The sequence below is a fragment of the Balaenoptera acutorostrata genome, chromosome 8 (genome assembly GCF_949987535.1).
Source record: "Balaenoptera acutorostrata chromosome 8, mBalAcu1.1, whole genome shotgun sequence".
Taxonomy (NCBI): Eukaryota; Metazoa; Chordata; class Mammalia; order Artiodactyla; family Balaenopteridae; genus Balaenoptera; species Balaenoptera acutorostrata.
In genome coordinates, this window is record NC_080071.1 from 23946421 (window position 1) to 23960326 (window position 13906).

General features: G+C 38.1%; 1 protein-coding gene and 1 long non-coding RNA gene across 5 annotated transcripts in view; one reads left to right on the forward strand and one right to left on the reverse strand.

The window, feature by feature from the left end:
• Window positions 1-609: 609 nt before the first annotated feature.
• LOC130708760 (uncharacterized) overlaps window positions 610-13906 on the forward strand; it is a 29492-nt gene continuing 16195 nt past the window's right edge. Inside the window, exon 1 of the long non-coding RNA XR_009009133.1 lies at window positions 610-736. This is a non-coding gene — a long non-coding RNA (uncharacterized LOC130708760). The remainder of the gene's footprint in view (window positions 737-13906) is intronic.
• Window positions 11640-13906, reverse strand: part of IFIH1 (interferon induced with helicase C domain 1) — a 56413-nt gene continuing 54146 nt past the window's right edge. The window contains exons 14-16 of one of the 4 annotated variants that reach the window (XM_007183179.3): window positions 13067-13257; window positions 12503-12596; window positions 11640-12033 (exon numbers count right to left, since the gene is read on the reverse strand). In XM_007183179.3, the coding sequence (XP_007183241.1) occupies window positions 11854-12033; window positions 12503-12596; window positions 13067-13257 (465 nt within the window). In that variant the 3' untranslated portion in view covers window positions 11640-11853. Of the gene's footprint in view, window positions 12034-12502; window positions 12962-13066; window positions 13258-13906 lie in introns of those variants that run through there. The other 3 variants (XM_007183181.3, XM_007183180.3, XM_007183182.3) reach the window with 3 other exon arrangements.

Here is a 13906-nt window from a genome sequence, read left to right on the forward strand (position 1 = left end):
CCACAGCCTAAGACAGAGCAGCATTGGAAAGGGCCACAGAATGGGGAGTGCAGAAACCATCGGCCCCCCTTGCCAGAAATTCATTTCCCGCAGCCGCATAGCACAGGGAGATGAGCTCGGTGCTTTGTGACCACCTAGAGGGGTGGGATAGGGAGGGTGGGAGGGAGACACAAGAGGGAGGGGATATGGGGATATATGTATATGTATAGCTGATTCACTGTGTTATACAGCAGAAACTAACACACCGTTGTAAAGCAATTATACTCCGATAAAGATGTTAAAAAGTAAATAAATAGATTAAATAAATAAACAAATAAAAGAAATTCATTTCCCTGGCCTTACTAAAACGGGAACCCCAAAGCGCCTTATTTAGCTCTTGAGAGACCAAGATAGCACCTGGGTCATACAACCCGTTGGGCCTCATTTGTAGAGTGGGAATGGATGGAGGAAGTAAGCAAGATTCATTGTGCCGGAACCAGAGCCTCTGGCAAGTAGAAGGTTTTGCTTTATTCACAAATCAACAGATTCTGACTCATTTCAAACCTTTTCCTCAGGACAAAGGAAGTGTATCTACCACAGCTCAGTGACCAGTTTGGGTGGACCAGGGAACAGCTGGAGCCCAGTGAGCAAGCTCCTGGATGTAGTGAAGCAATTACTCCATATGCCAGGAACATGACCACATGTGGCACTAGATGACGACCAAACAGAACTGAGTCACACCGGGAGCAAAAATAAGGTAATGTAAAGAAGTGACTTGTATTTCTTTCTACCACCAACTGTGCAGCCCTTTTGTACAGCTCTTGTTGATTGCCATCAATTCTGTGCCAGCCGTGTTTTCCCCAGCTCGTGATTTTATTTCAACATCATCCAGAACCACTCATTTCTCTCTCTCTCTCACTGCCAAAGACCGAGTCCAGATTTTCATCACCTCAGCCTGAATGACTGCAACCAGCTCCTTCCTTAATCTTTCTCCTTCCAAGTTTTCTCTCTTCAGTATGATTTAGCCTGTTAACTCCTTGTAGACCATCTTTTCTAAAACACGTCACTCCACTGCGCAAAAAACTAGAATGACTTCATTTGTATTGGTCACCCAGTCAAACCCAAGCTCAGTCTGGCATTCCAATAGATGTGCAAAACACATTCATTTCTCTTCTTCCTTCTTCCTCATTATCTCCGTTTGTAATGTATTTCCTACTCCTTCCCTTTTAAAATTATTTTAAAGAACTATGAACATCTATTATACACAAGGCATTATTCAAATTCCTTATTTGCTCTAATTCAGAAGCTTTTCTCAATCCCTGGCTTTTCAGAACTCTACAATACCTATAATTTGTATACCACACAATTGTTGTATACTCATATTTTTCCTGATAATTTTGTGCCTATAATCTTTGAACTCTCAACCTATTTGTTAACTCCCCAAGGTCAGAGATTACTCCTTATACTTCAAATCAGGAAAGGAAATTAATATTTTTTGAATGCCTTCTTTGTGTCAGTCACTGTAAAATGTGTTCAACATTTGTTATCTGCAATTTCTCTGTATCCACTTTTCCTTGTATGTGTGCTTTCCCTTCATTGTTTCCGTATTTCCCTGCCAGACTGCCCCAGTGTCTGATGCCAAATAACACCGACTCAAGTAAGAAGCAGATTCACTGGTGTTCTGGGACAATGACGGTAGAATTTCCACCGGTAATTTCTACTTGGGCTGCAGCCTCCTGCCTTGCTTCTGGGATTCCCTCTCTCTTCAACATTTTCTCCCTTCCTCTTTAGCTCCTTCAAAATGATTCTGTTTTATGCAAAACATTTAAGCTATTTCTTTGACTCATTACCAATGCCGTAAGAAGGTCTCATCTTCAAAAATAAGCACACACATTAGCGGGGGCGTTCTAAAACCAAGGTAGTTCTCTCTCAGAGTTATTCTGCGAGTTTTAGTTATTTAAAAAAATATATCATACACACATTTTCTCGTTTCATCCTCTCAACAACTCATTTCATGGTCTTTCATGTAAGATAGGAATTTGGGGTTCAGTTATTTGTATTATAAAACTGATTGTTTGGATTCAGAAAATGAAATTATTTAGTGATAAAACACATTCTGTCCTGTTTCTAAATTTTTTGGTTAGAGAATTGGTCAGATGCGCTTGAATCATTTCCTATGTGAAATTCAATGCTTATACATAAGAGAACATAGTTGGATATTTGAAAATTATAACTTCTTATGACTAATTCTCATATTCCTTTAGATATTACTGTATGAGTCTGAGTTCAATCTAGTTGGAGAAACCACAGAGTAATTTGAACAGGCAAATTTTAATATAAATAATTATTAACTACGATGGGATTGGAGTAACAGAGCATTAGCTAAGAAGAAGTAAAAAGAACCCTAAAGAATATCGAAATAGCAGACATATGAAGCAGCCCCTTCCCTTGGGGCTGAGACAGGGCACCCAAGGCTGACTCAGACCTTATCGGATAGGGCAACTGCAGGTTACTGAAAGCAAGGAAGTCGCCATGGTACCACCAGAACTTGCCAGAAGTCTGTCTACCTTTTGGAGCATGCTGGAAATGTGCTCTCTGGGGACCAGGGAAAGCTGTTCAAGGGGAGGTATCTTACTGGCGGTGCTCTACACAAAACTGCCTGGGAATATGCAGTTGCTGGTCACTGAGTGCTGTGGGCTGCCATGCAAGACCCCGGTGCTGGAGAAAGCCATGTGTACTGCAGGAGCTGGATGCTGGAGAAGCCACTCAGGCTGCCAAAGCCTGGACCAGGAAACAAAACTGTTTCTTTCTGCACTGCCTCTCCAGCACCCTCTACAGGCAAACTTTAATGTCATGCCAAAAGGCAAAGCAAAAATGTTGAAAGGGCCCAGAGGCATCTTTAGGGAGCAGATAAAAAGGTTGAATTTGGAGCTAAAAGGCAATAAATTGATCATTGTCACTGTTATTTTCTGATATTCCAGGGACTAAAAATGTTAGTATGGATATTCACAAAAACACCCCACCTCCCAATGCACACTTCAAGGTGGAAAAACCATTTGTGGTTCAGGCATCCATCAAGCCTAGGATAATGAAGGGAGAAAAAGAAATGAACACAGTAAAACAATACTGATTTACATTAAAAGGAAGAGACTGGGAGAAGGAGTAGGGAAGATAAAAAGTAGTACAGGATGATATAGGCAGATAATTTTGAGGAGTTTTGAAAAGAGAAAAAGAGTTGGTGAAGTAGTTCTCATGTATAATGTTTTTGTTCTCACATATAATGTATAATGTTCTCATGTATAATGTGTTTCTTTGGGAAACAGAGTTTAAAAGATTTGAAGATATTTTTATAATATGCAATTTCCATTTGGATTTTTTTTTTGCATGCCAGAAAAAATATTTAAATTAATTTTTCATTAGTCTGGCTGTTGATGTTAGGTTTCTTTTTTTTTTTTTTTTTTTTTTTTAAGGATTTTATTTATTTATTTATTTATTTATTTATTTATTTATTTTTGGCTGTGTTGGGTCTTCGGTTCGTGCGAGGGCTTTCTCCAGTTGCGGCAAGCGGGGGCCACTCTTCATCGCGGTACGGGGACCGCTCTTCATCGCGGTGCGCGGGCCTTTCTCTATCGCGGCCCCTCCCGTTGCGGGGCACAGGCTCCAGACGCGCAGGCTCAGCAATTGTGGCTCACGGGCCCAGCTGCTCCGTGGCATGTGGGATCTTCCCAGACCAGGGCTCGAACCCGTGTCCCCTGCATTAGCAGGCAGATTCTCAACCACTGCGCCACCAGGGAAGCCCGATGTTAGGTTTCTTGTAATATAATTTCATGCTGAGAAAAGCTATAAACAGAACCAGCTATATTTGGGTCACACTGAGCATAACATTTTAAAGCTTTGTGAGTCCATCAGATTTTTAAACATTCAGATTTTTTCCTTTTACACACCAAGAATAAACATAACAAAACTTAGTCTAATATACTGCACATAAATATTTATTAAATTATTATTTCTACATTTATTATTTCCAATTAGGTTAGTCCTGATACTGTGTGGCAATCTTCTTCTGTTTCTAATTAGTCAGTTTGCCTTCATCAAAGCATGTTTAAAAATCTTCACTACTTTCTTTATGTCCCCAAAGTCCATCCTCAAATCCCAAACCCAACTCAGCAGATAGCCTAGTGATTGATGCCAGGAGAATAATTCCATCAGCCTCCTACTTCTGTACCTTTACTCTAAGCTGTATCTTTTATTCATATTTATGTTTCTCCTGCTTCAGAAGCAGCAGCAACTATCCTTCCACCAAACTTAGTCTTTTCTGTGCTCTTGGTTTCATCCTCTTCCTTCTTCCCACACATTTTGTTTCAACAATTATGCCTTCATCTCTCCCTCTTGAATCTTGACTCTCTCCTTGTTTCTTTTTTTTTTTTTTATAATACTACTTTTAAATTTATTTATTTATTTATTTATGGCTGTGTTGGGTCTTCGTTTCTGTGCGAGGGCTTTCTCTAGTTGTGGCAAGTGGGGGCCACTCTTCATCGCGGTGCGCGGGCCTCTCACTATCGCGGCCTCTCTTGTTGCGGAACACAGGCTCCAGACGCGCAGGCTCAGTAGTTGTGGCTCACGGGCCCAGTTGCTCTGCGGCATGTGGGATCCTCCCAGACCAGGGCTCAAACCCGTGTCCCCTGCATTGGCAGGCAGACTCTCAACCACTGCGCCACCAGGGAAGCCCTCTCCTTGTTTCTTGACTCTAACTCCTTGGCCTGTACACAGGCTTGAAACTTTGGATTCCCTTTCAAAATTTTTCCCCCATCTCTTTCCTTCTTTTGATTTATTTTTTTTACAATTCCCATTTAAAGATCATCTATTTACATCCATTTCTTCACCTCCCCAAATTCACTCTTTGTTGAAGAATATCTACCAAGCGCACTTGGTATAGGTCAGTTTTCCTTAGCCCAAACACATAGTTCAGTCAAATTGAGCACTCATTACAAAGCTTTTTAAAGAACATTTTTTAAGTATCCTAATCATTGGATATGGTGATTAAAGATGTACATGGCATCAACTATCCATCCCTCCATCCACCACCTTGGTTCCAGAGAAAACTATGATTGTCTAGGCATTCTTTTCCTCACACTGCTTATGAGGTAATGACCTTACCTGGGCCAGAAGATGACTCTGCTGGGCCAGTTGCTAAGGCCTTTGTCTTGGAGAATGTTGGAAAAGTAGGATTGCGTCTCAAGGCATCTTTTGAACAGGATGGATATGACCAGAGCACAGGTATCTTACAATTTTCCTGCTGTGTCTAGCTTCATTCAGAGAAGTCCTGACCTCTCCCCATGACTGTTACATCAAAAGTTGGCATCTTCTTTCATCAGTTTAGTCCTTTTTCAAACCGTTACAGAGGAGTTGAATCTTTTTAATACTATTTTATAATTACTTAGGTAGATAAAACGATGTTTTTAAATTAAATGTTATGTGATCTACAAAACTATCTGAAAGTTATTATATGATTTAAACCAAAAATATTTTATTCTAAACATAGCTAGAACAACTTTTCCTTTTCTAATGGGAGGTTATCTAACCATATTTGCTGGTAAAATTCTCTTTTCTAAATTGTTACATGTTCTTTTTTCTTATCGCTATACTATCCATCCTTGACACACACTCGCCAAGATAGGATAACCCCCAAAAGGACTTTGAGAAATCTGCTGGACACTCCACAATCCAATGCAATCTTCTATCTTCCATCCTTGTTGGAAATAACCTCTCTTCCCCCTCTTTTATGGCACTGAATCACTGTCTTTCATATATTATTGATATTTATGAACATGGCTAATCTCTACAAGTGAATCTTAAAAGCAAAATCCTTATTCTACTCATTTCGGAGTAAAAGATCCTTACTATTGGGTAAAAGATCCTTACTATTGGGTAAAAGATCTTGTGGGCAAGATCTTTATTTTACTAACTGTTCTCTGTGCCTAAAATACAGTACCTTACAAATAGCAGGACTTAAAAATATTTGATGAAATAAAGATGTTAAAAAAATATTTGATGAGTAGATAAAGAAATAATTGGCCATTTATTAAAACTATACATATCCCTCAGTAAATTCATGTTTCTTTCTTACTTTCTCATTTCTTTGTCTACATGTTTTAATGTGGGTGTCTATTTAGCCTCTTTGCTTCTGTTTCTATTTTTTTCTTCATTTAGTTTCTATTCCCTTTTTACCTTTATTTTCTCTTCTTTTTCCTCTCGTGCTTGGAAGACACCATTTTAAATGGAATGAAACATTATTTTTATTTGTTTCTTGCAGTTATTCGAGTTCTGCATTTTATCTCAAAACAAATGAGTGATAAAAATAAAACGCTAAACTAAGTTGTTTATTACAAAATTTGGAGACCCTTAACTGATCTTTTCCCATGAAGTTAGTGGCTTTCAATAGAAAAAAATATTTAGTCTAATTAAACACAAGAAACATCAATGTTTCAGAGAAAGATTTGGGATTTATTTGTCAAATGTAATAAATGCTTTGAAAGTTGTATTAAGCTGCAATTTTGAACTCAACAGGTTATTTAGCATGAATTGTGCAAAGTCAAGTCATGAAATTATAAATCTGGGTCAAATGCTAAATTTAGTAGTAGAAACCTTGGTGTGATACTGAATTGATATTAATCTCAGGTGGGCAACCCTGTCCAAGATAACACTAAATCATTTGTTCTGGTCATTTTGGCGTTATAAAAATTCTTACATCGTAGTGAATTAAGATCATTTCCATGCCTGTTAAGAGATTCAGAATGAAAGAACTAACAATCCAACAATCCATTCATCCTATGTGTGTACAATAAAATACAAGCACTCATTAAAACGAGTAGAAAGCAGAGTTTGAAGGAAATATTTAAGCTGAAAAAATGCTCATCTTTGGTTCATTATTATTTTATATGTATATAACCGAATTAAACATTTAAATTTCTTTCATAAATGTCAAAATAATGTCCAGTTTTTAAATTAGTATGTAAAAATTAATACATTTCATCAAATATATTCAACTTAAATAGTGGTTCAAATGTATTCTAACAACTGCATGGTTAAATATTACTTCCTATAAACAGTCTGTTCCTCTTCTCACCTAGAATGTGGCCTTTAATTTGGATTTTAACTTATAAACTAATAGGGCTCAGCACTATCTAATGTCATCCTCAAATGAGATGCGTATGGGATGATTAATTTCCTGTAAAGAGGAACTTGGTAATACTCTGTGTAGAAAATATCTAAAAATTTAAAAGAATATCTGCAATGCTTTCCATATATATTTCATATTTTATAACCTATGACCTGAAAAAAAAAAAAGTTTAGAGATTTAGAAACAAATAAAAAACAACCACCATTTGTGCTGGACATAAATTACTGTTCATATGCTACAGTGGAATCTGTCTCTCTCTCTTTTCATGCAATTGCTGGCCTGCTCAGTACAACATTATTATGTTATTATTTTTAAAATTTGTATACAGTTTTAAAGGTTACTTTCTATTTACAGTTATTACAAAATATTGGCTATATTCCCCATGTTGTACAGTACATCCTTGAGCCTCTCTTACACCCAATAGTTTGTACCTCCCACTCCCCCACCCCTATATTCCACACCCGTCCACTGCTGGTAACCAGTAGTTTGTTCTCTATAGCTGTGAGTCTGCTTCTTTTCTGTTATATGCACTAGTTTGTTGTATTTTTTGTATTCCACATATAAGTGATATCATAGTGTATTTGTCGTTCTCTGACTTATTTCATTTAGCATAATGCCCTCCAAGTCCATCCATGTTGCTGCAAATGGCAAAATTTCATTCTTTTTTATAGCTGAGTAGTATTCCATTGTATATATATATACACCACATCTTCTTTATCCATTCCTCTGTTGATGGACACTTAGGTTGCTTCCATTATTATATTCTTCTTGAAGATGAAGACAGACTCTAATGAAAATTGTATCTACATGACAGACCTACTTAAGTCCTACAACCACTTAATAAAAAAGTGTTGATCTTTCTATTTATATTGATACCTATCTTTGTATTGCACCTATAGAAGATCTGGACATTAAATCCTTCCTCTAGCTACACTGCATAGCATATTCATAGCAATCATGTTTCACCACAGCTACTACTTACTTCTTGAGATAAGCCCTCTGGGCTAAACATTGAGTGTTTATAATACTCATAATCAAACATAGGTCTAAAATTTACTATTATTATGCTATACCCACAGCTGTGCTTCTAATACTGCTTCTGCTTTTCTGGAAACTCTTACTAATATATTCTATACCTATATTATATTTGGAAATTATACAAGAAACCAAATGCATTTGACAACTACTGGGTGTGTTTCATGCAGTGTCCAAAGTCTCATGACAGTTCCTCAAGGTTGTTATTAACTTCCTCTAGTCTCAGAGAGATTAAGTAACTTGCTCAAGTCACAAAGCTGGTGGGGATCCAAACCCAAGTTTGTCTCACTTCATGCTCTCCCCATAAAAACAAAGATATAAAATTGTATATCTAGTACGACTAATTAAGGAGAAATTCACAAACTGAAAAAAGACAAACATTCACTTCAAATTAACTTCATAACTCTTAGAAGAAAATAAAATAATTTTCTTGTTTTTTCTTTATTGCTATGATTCGCGTAATTGTTTACCAGTGCATGAACATTACTTTCCAGGGATGTGCTCTCCGTTCTAGTTCTGAAAACATGAACTATGCTAGACGCTGGGAAGTGACCCACGGATTTTGTCTTTGAAAAACAAAGGATGTCTGCTGAAGAGGTGGCAAAGAAGGACTTATACCTGTGTGGAAAGGCATCAGGGTGAGAAAGGATCAGGGTGCCCAGAAAATTCTGTAGCAAGAATATTTGGTAGGAAATAACAGTAACACCCAATAAGCAATTTACTTTGGGGCTGAATATTGCTAATTTTCTCACTTCCTATTGTTCTTTCCCATTAGCACCTAAAGGTGTTCTAGTCTCTTACAGCTTAAAAGCAACAATGACAACAAGAAACACCAAATCAATCCTCTTTGGCTTTAGGTTCAACCAACTGAAAACAATGCCAGAAGCCTTCCTTTCCCTAAGCCTTCCTTTTCCACTCTGATATAGGGACTATTAAATTGCAGAGAGGAAAATATTCACCTCTCTTATGGCGTTTTTCACTTTCAACAATTGCTCGTGACTTGCACTGATCATCCTGTGGAAAACCATTTCTTACCCATGTTTGTGTTGCCTCAATGCCTTACATTAAAAATATCTGTATAAACTATAAGTTACTGTATCTTAATTTCATATGGTCTGAAGTGATTTCAGATTTTTGGTAGTAAGCCTTTACATTTCTTATGCCCAAGGTTGACCAATGATCTATTGGCTTGGAAATGCTTGTTGTTGTAAAATTTCCTGACCCCTTTGGGCCTTTCAAACCTGCCTTAAGGCGCATGACTCCAGCCAGTGTGCCTGTTCTGTGAGACCCCTGCAATGCCCTTCAGCAAATAGGAGCTACCTTCAAATGTGTAACGTATTCAGTAGATATTTAGCCTACAGCTGATATTACCGCAAATCACTAAACAGGGTCTCCAAATGAAAGGAGCCAGGGAGCCAGAAGCATGAACTATGAGAATGCTAGCATTGTAAGGATACTTTGATACCATTTAATACAATCTCTGATTTTCCAGGAAAGCAAACACAAGCCCTGTGAAGTGAGGTTGCTCAGTCACCCAACTAATAGAAGGTTTTGTAGGTACTGAAACTCAGGCATCTAACAGGGTGTCTACCTGTCATGAGCATATTCTGTTAAATGACCTTAAAATGTCCTGAGTATCAAACTGTTCATTAACAATCAAAACGTTAGAATGATTACAATTGTTTTTGAATGCATCGTAGTTTGAGTTCTCAAGTACAATTGCATATTGTTTTATGCTACTTGAAACATGTATTTCAAACCTTTGCAGTAGAAATAATACCTCTTTATTGAAAAAAATTACGAGAAAACATAGATGAAAAAAACCTGATATTTGCTGACACCTTAAAAACAGTCTACATATGTTACAGTAGTATATTTAGCTATTTTATGCATTTGGTTTCTTGCATAATTTCCAAAATGTTCTAGAAGACAGCAATACTTTAAATGGAGTCAGCTGGAGTTTTAAAAAGTATTTTAAGAAAACCACAATCATCTGTCCTCTTGACAGAATGTTCTAGAAGACAGCAATACTTTAAATGGAGTCAGCTGGATTTTTAAAAAGTATTTTAAGAAAACCACAATCATCTTCTGTCCTCTTGCATTCTGAAGAGCTCTGATTGGTTAATATTCATCTTTGCTTAGGTCTTAATCAAAAGATTCAAAGCTACTGTTAGATTGAATTTAATTAATCCCAAAACCACAGAAGAATTTACTTTTCACTCCCTCCAACATTTTGTTTCTCCTTAGTCATAGGAGGTAACTTTTTGTGGAGCAGACCATCTGTGAGACGGGGTTAAGTGTGGGTTAAAATGGTCAGCTGTGGTTCTGTCTTGATCATGTGGTTCTTCCATGACAAAAGAGGCTGTTTGTTTGCTGGGAGAATTCTGTTGTGCTGGGCCCTGTGTCTATCTCCAAATGATCGCACTTAGTTCAGGAACACTGACAATGTCCCAGACACAGAGAGGTTACTCTTCTGCTTAGGACTAGGGAGTGGTGGAGGTAGGCATTTTCTATTTATTCTCTAATGACATCCAGCATCTGCTGCCTGCTCAACCCTGTGTGAACCCTGGACATCTCCACTGACACAGGTCATCTTCTGTGTATTCATAACTAGCCTGGATTTAGCCTCCATTCTTGTTAGGTAATTTTTGAGCATAGTGTTATGTTCATGGAGGGAAAGCTGTGGAAGTAAGCCTTAACCTGCCTGATGGCTGCTTCTCAATAATACCTTGCCTTTCATGCTGCTTCATATTTTTCAAAGTGCTTTCATATATATATACATATATGACTTAATCACAAAAACTGGGCAAGTGGTGTGGGAAGTGTACTCCCTGAAAATCCCCCTGACCTTGAGTGTGGGCAGGACCTGTGAGTGTGATGGGATTACAGTTAAGACTGCCTTAGCAGACCTGAGAGAGTCTCCTGCTGGCCGTGAAGAAGCAAATAGCTGTGAAAGGCCCCGTGAGCAGGCCACGTGGTGAGGGTGCCCCTTGGAGCTTAGACTGATCCCCAGGAGACAGCTAGCAAGAAAACAGGAATCCTAGTCTTCAGCTGCAAGGAGGTGACAGCCAGCAACCTGAAAGAGCTTGGAAGTGATTCTTCACCCAGCGTATCTGGATGAGAACATCATCTGGCTGACACCTTGATTTCGGCCTTCTGAGCAGAGGACCCCGCCTTGACCTCTGGCCTACAGAACATGTGCAATAATAAATGGGTGTTGTTTGAAGCCACTAAATTTGTGGTAATTTGTTATGAAGCAATAGAAAGCTAATAAAAACAAAGGCAGATAATACCATAACCATTTCACCAACAAGGAGACTAATTCAGAGAGATGAACTGATTTGCTTAATTTTATTCTGAAAATTACTGACAGGACTGAGATTAGTACCTCAGATCCTCATTTATACCCGAGCATTCTTTCCAGTGTACCATAATGCTCCACACTAAAGAGTTTTACTGGTAGCTTTTCTTTACCTCTGCCCACTAACAAGGTAGAAATTGAAAGTATAATATATTGTCTTCTTGCATACAGCTCAACACGGAGTAAAGCAATGATTTTTATTAATTCTCACATCAGTTCTGTAGTATAATGAAAACAATAATCAAAATCATGGTAAATGTCAAGTTGATAATATTTTAAAAGAATCTTGAATCAAATGTCAATCTTCATCACTAAACAAACAATATTCTGAATAGTTAAGATCAGGAAATGTCATTGGTAATTCTACCCACTTTTTGTATTGCTTCTTTGGTAAATCATTTTTGAAAACCACTACAAAATTCTTTATTTTGAGACAAGGCAAATCTAGGCCTTTGTGCACCATCATCGTTCCCCAAGCCTGGAAAACAAAAGAGAGAGCAAGAGGAAAAATTAAATGCACATTCACGGGCTTCCCTTGTGGCACAGTGGTTAAGAATCCACCTGCCAATGGAGGGGACACGGGTTCGAACCCTGGTCTTGGAAGATCCCACATGCCGTGGAGCAACTAAGCCCGTGCACCACAACTACTGAGCCTGCGCTATAGAGCCTGCGTGTCACAACTACTGAGCCCGCGAGCCACAACTACTGAAGCCTGCACGCCTAGAGCCCATGCTCCGCAACAAGAGAAGCCACCACAATGAGAAGCCCTCGCACCGCAACAAAGAGTAGCCCCCTCTTGCTGCAGATAGAGAAAGCCTGCGCACAGCAACGAAGACCCAATGCAGCCAAAGATAAATAAAAAAATAAATATTTTTTTTAAAAAGAGCACATTCAATTAAGAATTTCTTCTGGCCAAAGTAAAATTAAGCCCACAGCAATTTACTTACTTGGCCACATTTTTTGCAGATTATCTCTCCATTTGTTTGATAGTCAGCAAACTTTGTTTGCAGTGCTTTGTTTCCTCTCACAATGTACAGTTTCCTAAAATTATCAAGGAGTCAGAATCACCCCCTGAGAATTCACACAGGACCAGTATGCAGCACACGGTACGCATTGCTGGGCTTGCCACTTGTCCACATGCATGCACCAGCCAGCACCTCATCCCTTCTTCCAGATCATCAGGCACCTCTCAAGGGGTATGTTGCCTTTTGTAGCTTCTTTCAAGTCTGCTGATTACTTTAACTAGACTTAAGTTGTTCAAGAAGTTGAGAACAAATATGAGCATTCACAAACTGATGTGCCTTGGTTGAAAGTGGCTTTCACTTCTCCTTTCCTGCCCCAGTGCATGTATTTGAAAAATGGACACGAAGTAGGGTTTATAATTTGGGGGCTGAGAAAGGAAAGTTCTGAAAAAGAATGAATCTCACTTGTACTATTTTGGAAGAACATTTACAATACAACCTGCTTCATCCCTTATAAAGAAACTTAAAATTAAGTCTTCCTGGACTTACTTGAACTCTGGTGTCATATTGACATGGTGCATCTTTTCAATTACATGGATATCTTCTCCAGAGCAGGCTAGCACACTACAGTTTTTACAGAGAAAACTTATTAGTGATGGGTTGTCCTTGAACTGCTTTGCAATACTTCTCTTGATTTTCATTTTCTTTTCCAATATACTTTGCATCTGTAATTCCAAAATCTGCATCAAGAAAAGAATATTCAATGTGGTCTTTTTCATAGTTTCACTGAAGTAAGTCTCCTGGAATTCAGAGATCTTAGACAGTTATGAAAATGTACACTTGACTCATGAAATTCTACACTTGGTCTAGAAATAGAAGTAATGAGGTGATGGCCCTCAAAGAATTTAGTATAGAATCTTCTCCTGTAATCACAGAAATATGGAATCCTCAGGTGTTCAAAACACAGCCCATTCCATTTTAGAAAAGCTCTGTTGTGAGAAAGTCTTTGGCAATATTAAAAAAAAAAAAAATCTCTCTAACCCCCACCTCCGTTAGTTTTAATTATGTCTCATAAAATAAGTCTAATTTTTCTTCCACATGGAGTCTCTTTAAAGAACTAAACACTGTTACTTCGTCACCCTTAGTCGTTTCTTATCCATGATAAGCCCCCGGTTTCTTTCATTTTTCTTCATATGTTGTAATTTTCAGACTCTTAGCTATCTTTATCTCCTCTATACATTTGTGACAGAAAATACTAGTTTCCCACTCAGCAGCCATTCTTCGTAGGAACAGAACTATAATTTTATTCTGAGTGGAAATATGCCAGCTAAATGAGGACATTTCCAAACCAGTGGCCTTTGAGACATAAGAAGATGTTGAGTGAAATTT